At 38.0% G+C, this 17638-nt stretch overlaps 2 protein-coding genes across 10 annotated transcripts in view; one reads left to right on the top strand and one right to left on the bottom strand.

The window, feature by feature from the left end:
- The window catches only part of cadm1b (cell adhesion molecule 1b), a 165174-nt gene extending 156171 nt beyond the window's left edge, over nucleotides 1–9003 (bottom strand). For 2 of the 3 annotated variants that reach the window (XM_089014204.1, XM_089014202.1), the window contains exon 1: nucleotides 8865–8986. In XM_089014204.1, the coding sequence (XP_088870330.1) occupies nucleotides 8865–8940 (76 nt within the window). In that variant the 5' untranslated portion in view covers nucleotides 8941–8986. Of the gene's footprint in view, nucleotides 1–8864 lie in introns of all 3 variants that reach the window. The other variant, XM_089014203.1, reaches the window with a different exon arrangement.
- A 7752-nt stretch (nucleotides 9004–16755) lies between these two features.
- The window catches only part of ncam1b (neural cell adhesion molecule 1b), a 68551-nt gene continuing 67668 nt past the window's right edge, over nucleotides 16756–17638 (top strand). For 3 of the 7 annotated variants that reach the window (XM_089013032.1, XM_089013033.1, XM_089013031.1), the window contains exon 1: nucleotides 16756–17130. In XM_089013032.1, coding sequence (XP_088869158.1) covers nucleotides 17079–17130 — 52 coding nt within the window. In that variant the 5' untranslated portion in view covers nucleotides 16756–17078. The remainder of the gene's footprint in view (nucleotides 17131–17638) is intronic. The other 4 variants (XM_089013035.1, XM_089013036.1, XM_089013034.1 and 1 more) reach the window with 3 other exon arrangements.

Raw genomic sequence — 17638 nt, forward strand, 5'->3', positions numbered from 1 at the left:
CCTATCCAGCTCGCCATCTCGCTACCTATCCAGCTAGCCATCTCGCTACCTATCCAGCTAGCCATCTCGCTACCCATCCAGCTAGCCATCTCGCTACCTATCCAGCTAGCCATCTCGCTACCTATCCAGCTAGCCATCTCGCTACCAATCCAGCTAGCCATCTCGCTACCTATCCAGCTAGCTATCTATGTGCTATATATTAGCTATCGAGCTGATGAGCTAGCTATCAATTACACATATAACTATCTGGCTGGCTATCTAGCTAGCTCTCTATTAGCGAACTAGCTAGCTTTCTATCTATTTGACTTAGTTCCGGGTTGAGTGAACGCTGGCGAGTATCGTTGCCGCTTCTCGCCCACAGAAAAACTTCTCCCGTGACTGTAAATCAAATGTATTATTATTATTATTACTTGTCGGTAGTTTTACATTCAAGGATTTCTTTTCCTTCGGCTGTACACGTCCGTGGAACTTTTTTTTTTTTTTTTTAAGCTGTCAAACTCGCTACAATCGCCAGCCTGAAAAGTTTGTATTTGCTTTGAGTGGTGAGAGACCTTTGCAGCCCTCATCAATTCTATTGAATTTCTCCACGCGAGTACAGACATGCTTATGGTTTAAATCAGTGATTTTCAACCAGTGGGTGATCATCGAGCATTCTATGGGGTATTGTTTTATTCCATTGGTCCAACAATTGATTATTATCCTACCTATGCCAGAAACGTATAGTGACAGGAAGAACAAATAAATGCTCTTATTTTGTCGTAGTTGTGATAATAAATGATTAAAAGACAAAATCAACATGTTGACAAATGAAAAACTCTGTGCAATGACGATAAACTGTCTTTCATATAAATTCATGGTTCATTTGCTTTTACTCTAACCAAGCCTAGTAAACCCAGAACATTAAATTTAATACATCTGTTTACTGCAGTGCAGATTAATTTATTTTTTGTGTGTAGCGTACAAAAAAATACATTACAGAACCTTGAAAAAAAATCTATCATACTGGAAATCACAATTACGATATTGCAAGAGGAGAAAAAAAACACATGAATAAAAGATTACATAATTTTCAACAGCTAATTTTAAATCAGAGACGGACGGCTGCATCCCCAAATCTATTTTTGATCCTGATTTCAAAAATCTATTAATTGGTCCATTTTTTTTTTTCATCACATTATTATTATTATTTTTTTTCCAATATGACCTATAAAATATTGCGCAATCAAGATTTAAATGTGTGTTATTAATTTATAGCTAGGCCATTTTTAAACTCTTCCTGATATTAGACTACTAAATACTTGATATTATTCTTAGATTATAATGAATTATTATGATTATTGATTATTATTAATATGAATATTAGTAATGATATGAATATTATCATGAATATGAATGCTATTAGGAATGTTATTTTGAATACAAATATTATGACTAAAATATTATGAGTATAATGATGATGATTATGAATATTATTATGATGATTACTGCGATGATTATTATCAAGTTCATGATTATCATGAATAGTATTGTGAATATTATATGATTGTGAATATTATTGTGATTATTATTATGAATATGATTATGAGTATTATTATTATGAGTACGATGATGATTATGACTATTATGATGATTATTGTGATTATTATTATGAATTTTATGATTATTATGAATAGTATTGTGAATATTATTATGAATATTATTGTGAATATTATTATGAATATGAGTATGAGTATTATTATTATGAGTATGATGATGATTATGAATATTATGATGATGATTATTGTGATGATTATTGTTATTATTATGAATGTTATGATTATTATGAATAGTATTGTGAATATTATTATGAGTATTATGAATATTTTGATGATGATTATTTTGATGATTAGTTATTATTATTATTATTATGAATTTAATGATTATCATGAATAGTATTGTGAATATTATGAATATTATTGTAAATATTGTTATTATTATTATTAGTATGAGAATGATGACGATGATGAATATTATTATGGTTATTATTGTGATGATTATTATGAATTTTATGATTATGGTGAATATTATTATGAATAGTATTGTGAATACAATTATGCATATTATTGTGAATATTATGAATAATATTATGATTATTATTATGATTAATATTATGAGTATGATGATGATTATAAATATTATTATGATGATTATTGTGATGATTATGATTTTTATTATGAATAGCATTGTGAATATTATTATGAATATTTTTGTGAATAATATGAATATGATGATGATGATGATGATGATTATTATTATTATTAATACATTTTATTTATAAGCGCCTTTCAAAGCTCTAAAGGACATTTTACAATCACAAAACTGACATAAAATAAATAAATACAAATTTTAAAAAGAACAAGAGGAAAACTATTTATTATGATTATTATTATGATTATTATGATTATTATTATTATGATTATTATGATTATTATTATAATTATTATAATTATTATGATTATTATTATTGTTGTTGTTCTTTCTTGTTAAATTCTGATAGACTGGAGAACAAAATGAGGGCAGATTAGATGTATGAAAAAAATACAGTGCTTGCATCTCCGAAAAAAATCTCAATCTGTTGACATGTTAATTTTCGAAAATAAACAAGATTCATTTGGCTCAATAAACCTTGGGAAACACCCAGTTGTCGACATTTACGAAGAGCTAAAAAAGGAAAGAAAAGGATCATAAAGTGTGATGAACACAAGGAAGTGGCCCAAATGACTCCTGCCTGACCTAATATCTAGTTCCTTTTCAAAGTGACGCTCCCTTCCAATAATAAGATTAGTTAGCACCACATTAAGTTGAGCCATGCATTATCGAGCAATTAGTAGGGAGGGGGCTTATTAAGCCGTTTAATGTAAATTTAACGAGCAATATATTCAATTTCTTTAAATAGAAGAGCGAATTATTGTAATAAATGATGTACTGGGGGGGGGGGTGATCTAATGCACAGCGCTCACCATCAACGGCCCATTAAATTCAGGATTATTCTCGTCTTCGTGCACGATGCTGGAATAAGAGTCTTTTTATAAAGTCAAGTGAATGAATTCGCCAAATGACATCGAAAATAAAATGTGTAAATGTAAAAATAAAAATACAGTGATACCTCGGTTGACGAACCCCTTGGCTTACAAACTTTTCGGTTTACAAACGTGACATTTATGAAAATTTTACCTTGACATAAGAACTATTTTTCGGGATAGACACAGAGCTGCTTCAATGAGTGATGTGTCGTTCGCGAACGAGCCTGTTCTTCGACCAACAAAATGGCAGCCGACTGTTTTTGTCCTCTATTCCCCGCCCCCAGTCTTCGGTTAAAGCCACGTGATTGGTCAAGAACGCAGCAGTGAGGGGAGGGGGTTTAAACATTAAAGAGAGAGGCAGACGACAGTGACAGGGTTTCAACTTTCAAAGGCAGAGTGTAGACTGCAAGGTTAAAATATCCCATCAATCAGGCTGCACAAACAACCCGCACAAGATATCTGTACACTTGATGCAAAAAGCTATCAAACCAGCTAAATAGAACACAATTGATGAGGAACTAGATAAAATTATCGCAAAGAAAGCACCGACAAGGGATCATTGCTCAAGATGGTGAAAGAAGGTTACGTTCCTCATCAAGTAGTTAATGCAGAGGAAACCGGCCACCCCATTCCATCAAGCCATCAACAACCATCACAAAGATAAATAGATAAACAGTTTATTTCTTTAATTATAATACCATACCACGTTTATTACACATAAAATAAGGTATATTTTGTGCAGTTTTAAGGCTTAGAAAATTAGAAAGTAGAAAATTATGTTTTATGGGAACCTGGGAACGGATCATTCTCACTTTAATGGTTGCCTATGGGAAATTAATTTTTGGGATACACACTATCTGGGAACCAATTAAGTTCGTAACCCAGGGTATCACTGTACATGGTTGCTGTGGTTCTGTGTGGCTTTTTCTATGGCATGAAAAAAATCACTAGCTTTATTTATTTATTTATCTGAAATTAAAGGTGATTATTTTTCACGATTGACATACAGTAAAGTCTCGTTATATCGATATCGGATATATCGATAGTCCCGGTTATATCGATACTATTTCTATGCACGCACGGAGAAAAGTACATGCAAACAGGGTCGGATATATCGATAGTCCCGGTTATATCGATATTTTTTCGGACTCCCTTGAATATCGATATAACGAGACTTTACTGTATTTGTAAACATGTCTTTTTCACTCATCAGGGAAATCATCCCAGATTGAGGAGGTGGGTGTGTCTTCCTTTCACTAAAATAAATAACCAATTAAATAAATACAGTGATACCTTGAGTTACGAACTTAATTGGTTCCCAGACAGAGTGTGTAAGGCGAAAAGTGTGTATTCCAAAAATTAATTTCCCATAGGAAACCATTAAAATGAGAATAATCCGTTCCCAGGTCCCCATAAAACAATTTTCTACTTTCTAATTTTCTAAGCCTTAAAACTACACAAAATATACCTTATTTTATGTATAATAAATGTCCTATAGTACTATACTGTATAATAGTTGTTTTATTTACCTTTGTTATGATCATTAATGGCTTGTTCATATGCCAAGATAAAATGTTCATAAATTTAACGTTCGTAAACCGAAATGTTCGTAAACCAAGGTATCACTGTACTACAATTTATTCAGAACAGACACAAGCGAATAAAAATGTAATTTCTTATTGCTTCTTTACATCTTTTCAGTGTTCAAACCAGGTTGAAGAATGTGTTGATTCCCCTTCGACAACAACTCCTGTCACAGTGTGTTCTAATACGATCTAAGGGCCCCCGCCACCACCACCACAACAAGTCAATCTGAGTGATTTCAGACCCTTGTATCATCACGGAGGGAGCAGAATAGAGGGACACACATAACCGATCACTCACTCACGCTGGCAAAGTGTTGGCTGTCAGGCGGCGGCGAGGGGTTGACGGGCAGGAGGGAGGGGCGGGGCACTAACTGCACAAAAAAAAAAAAAAAAAACACCCACCCCAACCGTAACAACTGTATGTTTCCTTTTATTTCTCTCGGATTAGGATTTCTTACTTTCAGCAACACCCAGGGGTTTGCCGACAGCTCCACATTGATCCATTTCGCCATCGCTCAGGACTGACAAATAGCCACAAAGTGACAATAAGTGGACTACCTTTACCCACATGAAGCTGTCGAATACAAAGACCTCCCCCCCTCCCCCCTCCATCCCACCAAACACCATCCTCAACCCTCACCCGGGGGGGGAGGATGTGTCGTGTCGACTCATGATGAGCCTTTGATTAGCAATTGTAATCTGGTATTAAGCACTCTTGTGCACGTATGGGTCGGCCATAATCCAGTGTCAACATCAGTTTATAAAGCAGTGGTGGTAAGAAGCAGAGTACAAATAACTTGACCTTCATGAAGTACTTTTTCCCACTCCCACGTGTATTGTTTTCAGCACAAATGTAGTTAGTGAGCTTGAAAACATCATGCAAAAGGCAGAATGAGGAAAAAATGAAAAATATTATTGTCCAGAAAAAAAACAATAACATTCTAGTATGGAAAAATACATTAATGGTAATTAATAATAGAAAATTTTAAACAGTTTTGCTACATTCATTTTTTTTTTTTAATTGGACAATGGACATTGGGCTGCTCCTGCTTGTGTGTACATCTGAACCACATGGGGGCAGTATCAGAATCAGAAAGACAAATAATAATACAGTAAAGTCTCGTTATATCGATATTCAAGGGAGTCCGAAAAAATATCGATATAACCGGGACTATCGATATATCCGACCCTGTTTGCATGTAATTTTCTCCGTGCGTGCATAGAAATAGTATCGATATAACCGGGACTATCGATATATCCGATATCGATATAACGAGACTTTACTGTAGTAATAATAATAATAATAATAATACATTTCATTTGTAAGCGCCTTTCAAAATTCTCAAATACACTTTACAGGCACAGGATATTTTTTTTCCGATAAAGCGCTGGTCAGACCTCTGACAATGTTTTTTTTCCCTTTCACAAAGGGGCAGCATTTGCCCTTTATCAATATTAGTGCTTTGTTACAGCTTCAGATGCTGTTAAAAGTGCTATATAAATCAATATGTATTGTATTTTGTACAGTCACCCCCATTTGACGCTCAGATAACTCCAGACCCATATAATTTAGGAATTAACACTTTTTTTTTCCTGATGAAAAAAAGAGTGTCAACGTTTTTTTTACGCTGAATTGAATGTTTATGTCGGCCTAAAACTCAATATTCTGTGGGTCCTGCAATTTGAGTGAAAATGACAAAAACCCTGGCACTGGAGTGAACACATTTTGCATATCGTCTGGCAGCTAACGAGGCAAAGATGTGGTTATACTTTTAATACATTTCATTTTAAATACTCAAAGTGCAAATGAGGTATTGGCCATACACAGCTTGAAGGGTGTCTATGAGAAGAAAAAAAAATGTATTCAACAATAAGTGCTTGTTATTTGACTATATGCACCTGCTTCTCTATGTACATATTGTGAGCCCTTTTAGCCACCTCAGGCTTGAAGGTTGTCGTTTTTTTTTTTTTTTCGTCTGCAAGCAGCTGGTTCGGTTCCCAATATGAGTCAACCTACTGTGCGGCACGACACATACAATATATTATTCCCTTTGACGATATGAGGTTCATTAAATTCACGCCAAGCCAGGGTAGCGGAGGGTAAGAAAATGCCCAATGCGATTCCACCGCAATACAATGCATGATACAATCAACAACTGTGAAATATAAGCTTTACGCGCAGCAAGCTGAAGGAAAACAATCGGAGTGAGACAGCGGCCATGATGGCAATGCTTGCAGGACATGCACTGCATCCAATAATAACATCAGAAAATGTACTCAACTCCAAATAGCTAACCTGTGGATTTTAATCTAGAAATGTATAACTGAACCGCAAACCATCAATGTCATCAAGTGACAGTGGATAAATTAGGTCAAAAGTGACTGGACCAGTATGTAAGCGCAGACGACAACCCATCAGACAGAATACCCGAGAGACTGCTTTGGTAGTCCTGATTTGGTTAGCAAAAGGGTATCACGTAAACAATGGACTAAATGAAAATAGATGACGACAGATTTTTTTTTGTCATGGAAAATTTGACATGTATTCTTCTGGACGATACTTAATGTTTCAGGCTGTTGAAACTGTCTGAGATGCATGTAAAATTACATGATTAAGTCAACACAGCTTGGGCTTCATTGCTGCCGTTTTGGGGAGTAAATGAGTGCAAATAGGCTCAGCAATTAACTCTTGAATGACCCTGTGTGTGTCCGTGTGTGTGTGTGTGTGTGTGTGTGTGTGTGTGTGTGTGTGTGTGTGTGTGTGTGTGTGTGTGTGTGTGTGTGTGTGTGTGTGTGTGAACAATTGCATTAAAGAAACAATGCCATGAAAGATTCAATTGGTACAGAACATACACTCAAAAAAATTCACTGTGTGAAAACGGGACTTTGAATTTGTTGGAAACTGTTTGGGTGCTGCTGTTTTGATTAGCAACATATTCAAATATGCTTTTACATCTTGATGCACGTGAATAACAGTTTCTGAAGCTAGACGACTTAATAAAAACACAATTTTTGGGATGTCAGATATTGCTTTGAGACTATACCGTGATATTTCCGTTTTAACAAACAACAAAAGAGAGCATTATCTATTATACAGTAAAGTCTCGTTATATCGATATTCAAAGGAGTTCGAAAGAATATCGATATAACCGGGACTATCGATATACCCGACCCTGTTTGCATGTAATTTTCTCCGTGCGTGCATAAAAATAGTATCGATATAACCGGGACTATCGATATATCCGATATCGATATAACGAGACTTTACTGTATTTGATTGCGTTCACGTTTGAAAAGCATGCAATCGTTTTCTTTTTATCGCACCCCGTGCGAACCTGTTGATGCGTTCACGGCATCTTTTCCAGCCAAATAAACACACACACAGACACTAACACACATTCAAACAATTCAATTTAAAATGTACACGCTTGCCATACTGTATTCGCAAGGAAGTCAAAACAGCAGCAATCACAACAACAACAACGCCAAAACACACCGCTGTGTCGGATCGAACACAGCAGCAAGTTGACATTTTACCCGCAACACATGCGGCATCAGTGTCAGCACACACACACGCACTCACAAACACACACACACACACAATGATACACGAAGACGAAAGCAACTCTGTTACAATTGCGGAAGGCTTTTTGCAGGCAAAAGACCGAACAGCCAATCAACGCGTACACACTGATTCAAGCAATTCGTGCACAGACATGTCCGTTAAAGACACACAATTGAAAGGAAGACACGGCGAGTGGAAACACAGCTGCAATGCGTGCTTTTTTTGCCTACGTGCACATTTAAAGACAGTAGAGTTCATAGGATATTCTAGGACGTTCAATTTGATTCAAACAAATTACGCTACTTTCTTGCTGCACCGACAACCGTGCGTTACTTTCCCCACACAAATGTGACACAACATCGATTCGTAACGATTGACAACACACTTAAAACCAACGCCGAATTGACCATCGGGATTAAACATGATTAGTGGCATTAATAAAGGCAAATCCAATCCAATTATCAATAGTTAACTCTAAACGCGGCGTGGAATGGTGCAAACAAGAAATACGCTTGAAATGACAGCGGACTCTCGTGCGTCATCGCGAACAACTTATCCTAACATCCCTCTTTACGCTTTTCCAAAGCTGCCCCAAACCCCTCTTTTTAAGAACACCGTGCCACGCAATTACAAAATGAAATTGAAACTTACCTTTGTTGAAGAAAGCCGTTGAAATCACGACAAGAGCGAGGGAAAGAGCGAGAGATCCGGTTGCCGTGCTCGCCATGTTGGACACCTGCTGGAGAGTGGCGGCGTTGGATCACCTAGAGAGGGGCCATGGGATGGAAATGTGCACCCACGAGAAGAAGAGAGGGAGGGGACGGGCAGAGGAGGGATAAAACGTTGAGTGTGGTCTCAATGATGCTGCAAATGGCAAACAGGATTGTGTATGCATTGCTTACTATTAAAGACACCATTTTTTTTGGTTTCCTAACTGACATCAGAAAAACGTTTTATAGCATCTAAAATACCCAAAACACGCAGGTTGATATTTTTAGTCAAATGAAAAACACCAATAAAAATGACTTAAAGTGTCCAAAAACGACTTCAAAATGAAACCGGAAATGACCAGTTTCAGAAAGTCCCGCCCCCTTGTTCATGACGTCATTGTTGGTCACACACACTGCCTTGCTCCAGAATCAAAACAATGTCTTCAAAGAGTTCAAATTCGGAAAAGATGCTTTCTTGTTCCTCATCCAGTTATGAATATGATTCAAATAGTTCTGAAGAGGAAAGCATAAATCGATTAAAGAAGTCCGTATTAATTCGAGCTGTCTGGACTCCAATGTAGCGCGCATAAAATGCATAAGATGGCGCACAAGCTCCACTGGAAATGGGCTGATTTGTCCGCTGGGAATTTGTGTAAACTTACACCTTCTTGATGCGTGTTACCGCAATTGGCTGCGACAAACAACGATTCACCATCGCATTATTTTTGCAGTTTTCCTTCTAATTTCGTGATCAACATGGTGTTTTCAGATGAAAAAAAAGTACCCAAAATGCATTGTGTGTCGCTTTCTTGGTCACAGGCGTTCCCTTCGTGATGTCACTTAGGGGAATGTCATCAACTCGAAAACAAGACTTCCTGAATATTCAGCACGAGTCTTAAAACGTAAAATATAGCTATATGCGGTGTCACAAAGAGGGTACATGAAGTGCTAGAGAATGAATGAGTGAGTCTTTGTGTTCTCATGTTATTTGTTATTTAGTTTTTTTTTAACTTCAAGATGGCGCTGCGAGAGTGGCTGTTTTTCTACTTCTTTCTATCCTTTCCTCTTCCTTTCATAACTTTGCTGCTGTGAAATGTAAATTTCTCCACTGCGAGACCAATAAAGGTACATCCAATCTACAATATCCTATGTACAATACGGTACTGATATTACATAGGCTGCATAAATACTGTAAATGTACGCATTTAATACTAAGTGATAATTCTCATGCGCAACCCAAATTATCAAAGGTCTGTGAAACATCAATATGTTTCAGTGGGGCTCTCCAATGAATGTTCTGTTGCCATAGCAAAACCTTCATGACAGTGTCATTCAAAAGTGAGCATTGGGTGTCATTGCAAACGTGTTCCTAATAAAGTGATTGGTGGGTAAATGGTGAGGGAAGAAGTGAAAACGTTAAGTACGGAGAGAGAAAAAAATACAGATGTTTGCATAGACCCCGAAAACGTTTAATGTTACTACAGACTGCCCCCTGTCACGGACTGGAGTATTGCATGTAAGAAACGGTACCTCAACATTCATGTATTACGGATTGCAACAAACTCAAAGAATAATTACCACAACGTGTCTTCTTTTCATAAAAGTTAACACACAGGCAATTGGAAATGTTAGGGGAGCGTGACGATCTCCACCAATCCAAACGCCACAAAAGGCCGCTAATTGCGCAATCTATTCGGCGAGCCCGTCGTGTCAGTCCTCATTCCATGGATGAGCAGATAGTATTTACAAGTTCACTGCTCGCTCGCTCGCCTGCTCTCTTCGTCTTGCTCCTTCTCTCTCTCTTCGTACAGATTGAATTGCGCACATCAAATTCATTTTAGATGTTATTATCTATGACACCTTGCCATTTGCCGGTTCTGCCTGCCACTCACGCACTCAATGTCCCCACAAAGTATTTTTAACATTGCAGACGGACGGACGGATGGATTTATCTAGCTAGCTATCAGCCAGCTTTCACCTAGCTTTCACTTAGCTTTCACTTAGCTTTCACCGAGCTAGCTAGATAGCTATCAGTTGACATTTTTATTTCATTATTATTATTTTTTTTTTGACATTTTTATGTTACTATTATTTACTTAGAATAGCTTGTTTTTCTATCCTTTCACCCCTCCACCACATCCCCTTTCAAATTGCTGCTGTGGACTGCAAATTTCCCCATTGTTGGACGAATAAAGGTTTTCTGATTCAGATAGAGATAGAGATAGAGATAGATATAGAGATAGAGATACAGACAGAGAGACAGAGAGACAGATAGATAGATAGATAGATAGATAGATAGAGAGAGAGAGAGAGAGAGAGAGAGAGAGAGAGAGAGAGAGAGAGAGAGAGAGAGAGAGAGAGAGAGAGAGAGATAGATAGATAGATAGATAGATAGATAGATAGATAGATAGATAGATAGATAGATAGATAGATAGATAGATAGATAGATAGATAGATAGATAGATAGATAGATACATAGAGAGATATATAGATAGATAGATAGATAGATAGATAGATAGATAGATAGATAGATAGATAGATAGATAGATAGATAGATAGATAGATAGATAGATAGATAGATAGATAGATAGATAGATAGATCTAGCAAGCTAGCTAGCTATCTATCAGCTAGCTATCAGATAACTATCAGATAGCTATAATCTAGCTATCAGCTAGCTAGCTAGATAGCTATCAGCTTGATAGCTACATAGATAGATAGATAGATAGATAGATAGATAGATAGATAGATAGATAGATAGATAGATAGATAGATAGATAGATAGATAGATAGATAGATAGATAGATAGATCTAGCAAGCTAGCTAGCTATCTATCAGCTAGCTATCAGATAACTATCAGATAGCTATAATCTAGCTATCAGCTAGCTAGCTATCTAGCTATCAGCTTGATAGATAGATAGATAGATAGATAGATAGATAGATAGATAGATAGATAGATAGATAGATAGATAGATAGATAGATAGATAGATAGATAGATAGATAGATAGATAGATAGATAGATCTAGCAAGCTAGCTAGCTATCTATCAGCTAGCTATCAGATAACTATCAGATAACTATCATCTAGCTATCAGCTAGCTAGCTAGATAGCTATCAGCTTGATAGCTACATAGATAGCCAGATAGATAGATAGCTCGATAGCTGGATAGCAAGATAGATAGATAGATAGATAGATATAAGGTATGTTACATAGAGAATAAGAAGAGGGTTGCTGGAGCCATCATGATAAATAATGGATAGGAATGGATCAGATGACTGAAGTGTTTTCATCTGGCTCCTCTGTGGTAATGGGCCACCACAGATGCTTTCACACATTCTATATTTGAGTCCGTGTGTGCTTTGTGGGACCCAGAGTGGCTTGGTAGCTTGCTAAATAGCTAAAAACGAGCATGAGTAGTGGGGAGATTGATGGTAATATTGATCGTAATGATGCCAAAGTTGATATTGGTCGGTACATCAATCTGTGCTCTATGCATTGGTACACCATGAACACATTAGCTGCCATTCCGAAATTTATTCGGGAATTGAAATTATGACATGATTGACTATGATTACAGGAAATGATATTCCCAAAATAACGGCATAGGTCATCAATTCTTGATGCCTTTGCGGTTGGAAACACATTCACCAGTAGCAGGTGTGGTACCTGCTGACTGAGTCATCTGCTGAATGAGTTCCATATTTGTAACAACAAAGGCTTCCGTTTAGTTTTAGTAACTTTATAAGGTATTATAAATACTACAGTATTTTATTTCAACCTACTTCTAGCTGCTCTGCCATTGGCTATTACCGAGCATCCTCCTGACATCCCATTGGCTAAACTCGGCTTCATAAATGTGTTTATCATAATGGGGGCTTAACATCAACATTTATATTGCTGTTTTGTTCATATCATGTAGGAAAACACTCATCTAAAACTATAAATCATACAAAGCTAACAAACGGGCCAGTGGCGCTTACATAGGCATCATTTCACTACACCAATTTGCTCACTGAATTATTTAGAACACAACAGTTTGTGAAAATGGAAGATTGCTTTGTGATTATTTGCTGGCTAGCTAGCTATATGGCTGGTTCGCTAGCTGTCTAGCTAGCTTTCTAGCTGGGTAGCAAGCTATCTATCTGTTCATCTATTAGCTATATAGCTTGCTAGCTTTCAAGCTAGCTAGCTATTAGCTATCTATTATCTAACTAGCTTTCTATCTATTTGAGTAACTTCCGGGGTGAGGTATAATTGAACCAAACCTCTCCCATTGCCTCATTACCATTACATTCGCAATAATAAAACTTGACATTACCCGAATACTTCTCATGTGTCATTAGTGTCCAAATAAGACTGAATGAGACTAGCAAAACGCTGCAGGTGTTACGTGACGCATGAATGTCAACTAATATCAGATATCTTTATTATAATATGAGCAGATGCCAAGTCCAGCACCTGCCTATTCAACAATCACACGCTTGTTCATTAAATCTGCCTTTTTTTTTCTTCTCCCCTGTCAGTCTCAGCCTGGCAATAACTCATCTGAGGACGCAAGCGATAGCAGCACCACGGCGGCCCTTTTCAATTAGTTTGTGAGATGAAAAAATATATATATGTAATCCTCAACCTTCATGCCAGAATGCTTTCACAAATTATAAACAGTGTGTATTCATCATAGAATTAGTGTGTGTGTGTGTGTGTGTGTGTGTGTGTGTGTGTGTGTGTGTGTGTGTGTGTGTGTGTGTGTGTGTGTGTGTGTGTGTGTGTGTGTGTGTGTGTGTGTGTGTGTGTGTGTGTGTGTGTGTGTGTGTGTGTGTGTGTTTTTGCAAAAGGTCTGACCAGCGCCACAGGAAAAACCAAAATCGAACAAATTCAGGAATGGTTCTGCACATCATACTTTTCACTTCCTGAATAAATGCGGGAATGGCAGTGAACGAGTTAATCATGTTTCACAGAGGATAAAGAATATATGCCTTTGACTGTGAGCATCGTTATATTTCCTGTCTACGCGATTATGTTCAAATATCGTGTGTGTGTGTGTGAGCGTGTGTATGCGTTTGCGAAAGGTCTGACCAGCGCTTTTTCGGCACCCCGCGCCGCAAGAAAAATCAAAACCCGAAACAATTCAGGAATGACACTCCACATCATACTTTTCAATTCCTGAATAAATTTGTGAATGGCAGTGAATGAGTTAATCATGATTCACAGAGGATAAAGAATATGTGCCTTTGACTGTGAGCATTATGTTTTCTATCTACGCGTTTATGTTAAAATATCAGTTTAAAGTTTAACATGGTTGCATGGATGCTATTCATTTGCCTGTCTTTTCGTTCTCCCATTATATGTTAGCATCAAGCTAGTGAACTTTAGCATTTGGGTGGTCCGCTGCGTACTGGAGTCCACTTGTCCTCTCATCAACACAAAATGTCCTGCAATGCCGTGTAAAACTAACATAATGTCTTTTTGGGCGGGAATCTTAATTATGCTAAGCTAACGTGACCAGAGATGGGTATATTAAATTGATGAGGTCTCATTTTTACTCGCAGAACTGTAGCTATGAAAGTCGTTTCGGTTGATTTTTTTTCCCCCCAACACCCTCTTTGAATGAAAAGGCAATTTAATGGTTTAATAGGGGTAATCAATTTTCAAGAATTGTCACAATAATGAATTGCAAAGTCGCGATTGTTCTAACTGACGAACTGACGGTGTGACGAATTCACACTATTGGATTGAAAATTAATGGGCCAGGTGAGCGCGTGAAGAAAGCCTAGCCTAGCCCGTCAGTGTAATTCATTAGAAGAAATGCATGTTTCTGCAATCCTCTCATGTCATGTCATATCTGTTTTTTTTTCCATCCTTTTTATTTAATTCTGCAGTACCTGGAAAATGTTGACTACTTTCATCAAATCAGATATCATATTTACGTCACATTTTGTTTATATGCAATACAAATTCATTTATCAATCATATAAGCCCACCCGACTGCATAATGCAATGGCTTACAATCATATCAAATACTTAGGTAGAAAGCTGGCTAGCTAGCTAATACATAGCTAATACAGTAGCTAGCCAACCAGACAGTTAATACTGTTGATAGTGAGCTAGATAGGCAGCTAGCTAGATAGATAGCTAATAGATCGAAAATAGCTAGCTAGCTAGCTACCCAGATATCTAGCTAGATAGCCAGCGAGTTAAATCCTAAATTTTAATCTGACATTGACATCCAATGCAGCGTAAGAAACCCAAGACTATTTTCTTTCATCAGATATTGCCAGTATCTTGTTTTTGGTGCAAACTTTGTGTTTTATTTTAATACAATTCAATATGGGGGTATGTGGAGTGCTCACTAGCAATATTTTTTTCATCTGGTAGGCCACTTGATCTGGAAAATAATTTTGAAAATCCCCACTTATAAATGAAATGTATTATTATTATTACTGTCAGGGTTCTCGATTACTCAGTTAAATGTGGTTACATCGCCCCCTCGTGTGAGCACTTATACGTTGCACGTCATCAGCACAGAGTCGTGGGACGACATTTAACACGTGGTGGCAGCAGATACCAAAACACTGTAATTCCACGCAGTCGTATCGTGCATCATACATGTAATAATAAAACTTATTTGTTTGTACTCAATGGAAATGTCGTTAGTTTAAAAGCACTTTCACAAAACATTTTCAGGCTATTTTTACGTGTGGAGTATCCTTAAAATGTGTAAAATTGAAAATTAACCTATTGGTTCAACTATTGTATTAAATTAAAACGGCATTTTTGACGTTTACCCTCCAAAATAAAATATAATAAACATTGAATAAAACGACTGTGTACTATATTTGGAGGGCATTTACAGTATGAGTCATCAGCTGCCTCTTATCTTTTTCACCAATGACTCAAACAACGTTGGTCAAATCACTGCACATTTTGCCCCAAATCCACAGCGTCCATCTTGTGTCATTTTTCACTCTGGAACAATTCAGTGGGAAAAAAAAGGAAACCGCCACGAGACGAAAGGACAGACAGCAAACAGAAGATTTCCCTATGATGTCTTTTCAGTCGACTCACAGCTTGTCTTGGCTCTCATTCAATTTTGGCTCATTGCCTGTCGGCAAAAAGCACAAGTTTATTCGGGCTCGTGTGTTATGGAATATCTGAGCCATGCAAATTCGAGCAGTTACCTTAGGTGAAATGTTGAAAGGACAACCGACACCACCGGACAAGTTGTGTCCATAATTCTTAAAATCACTTCAAATAACTTCTACTGAGTGTATTTTACAAAGATTCCACGGCATATAGCTACGAGCGGGCAAAGTGTTCTATGGTGGTGGTGTTGGTGAGTCATCATGCAAGTGAAATCACATTAAAGAATTCACCATCAGTACAAAGAACCGGAGTCCTCTGTTTCATATGGAAGCACAATAGAACACTTTGCCCGCTTTCCGTCCGAAATGGAAGTTTTGATTTCCGTCCTTTTTACATTTTCCTTGCTAAACAATACAGCGATAAAGCATGTCCATTATCGCCGTCTACTCAGCAAAATGAAACATAAAGTAGCGCAGAAAGTAAAATATGTACCGGAAGTGCCAACAACCCAACGTTATGTCAAGAAAAATGAAGCACAGCCATCTGCAGTTAAAAACAAATGTCTCAGCAGCATTTACGACGACGATGATGATGATGATTATTATTATTATTGTTATTATTATATCAGTCTTGTATTGTACTGTATTGTAATATCGCAAGGCGCACTATTTAATGGGAGGAGGATCGTCCCTACCGCGCGCATTGATTCCCACTTGTGATCAGGCTCGGCTTGTCAGTCACACTTTGAACGGCGCTGTGGCGCTCATCCCCATAAGCGCCACCATCGCTAGAAGAAGCACGAGTGACTCGCGCTCCTGCGCCTTTTCTCCCGCTTGACCGCCGAATGAACCATACGGAGCGACTCCATTAACATTCGAGGATGATTCCGTGCTGAGGAGCAAAGCAGAGGGCCAACCAAACACACACACACACACACATCAGTCGCCTTTGGGACGAAAGGGGGGCCGGGAGGGGGGGAAGGAAGGACGAGGAGAGGAGCAAGGCGACGAGCCGTTTCACGTTTCCAGCCCTCGCCTCAAGTGAAGGCGTTCGGGTCGGGTAGGGGACTTTGTCATGGTCCGTCCCGGGGACATCTTTGTCGCCCTTCTTTTTGTGGGTTGTGCAGGTAAGAGACTTTTATTAACTGGCTATAAAGTGTATTAATATTGTGAATAACAGCGGTAGTAGCGGTCGACATCCTTGCACCCCCCCTCGTCGCCACTAAGGCAGGTGCTGCGGCTCATTCTAATGAGCTTAGTCCGCGCCCTATTTCCTGTCATGTCCAACCTTGAATACATTATACTACCAACTCCTTGTGTTTTGTAAACGCTGACATGGCATTATTCTGCATGGCGGATGAGGTGTGTGTGTATTGGGGGATGAGTGTGTGGTGTGTGTGTGTGGGGGGGGGGGGGTTACAGTCTCAGAGGTTTGCAAGGGAGGAGGGTGCGGATAATGTGTGGGGTAATGTGTCAAGAGGATTTATGTTGGACTCGATCCGCTGCTGTGTTGTTGTCACCCACTGCTCTGTTATGTGTGGTGGGGGGTGGGGTGTGTGACGCTGGGTTTCCCCCTACAACATCCTCACAGAGAGTGTGTGTGTTGCTGGGACATATAACACACTTATAATGCAC

Source organism: Hippocampus bargibanti, linkage group LG14 (genome assembly GCF_051943395.1).
Source record: "Hippocampus bargibanti isolate YZ-2025 linkage group LG14, ASM5194339v1, whole genome shotgun sequence".
Lineage (NCBI taxonomy): Eukaryota > Metazoa > Chordata > Actinopteri > Syngnathiformes > Syngnathidae > Hippocampus > Hippocampus bargibanti.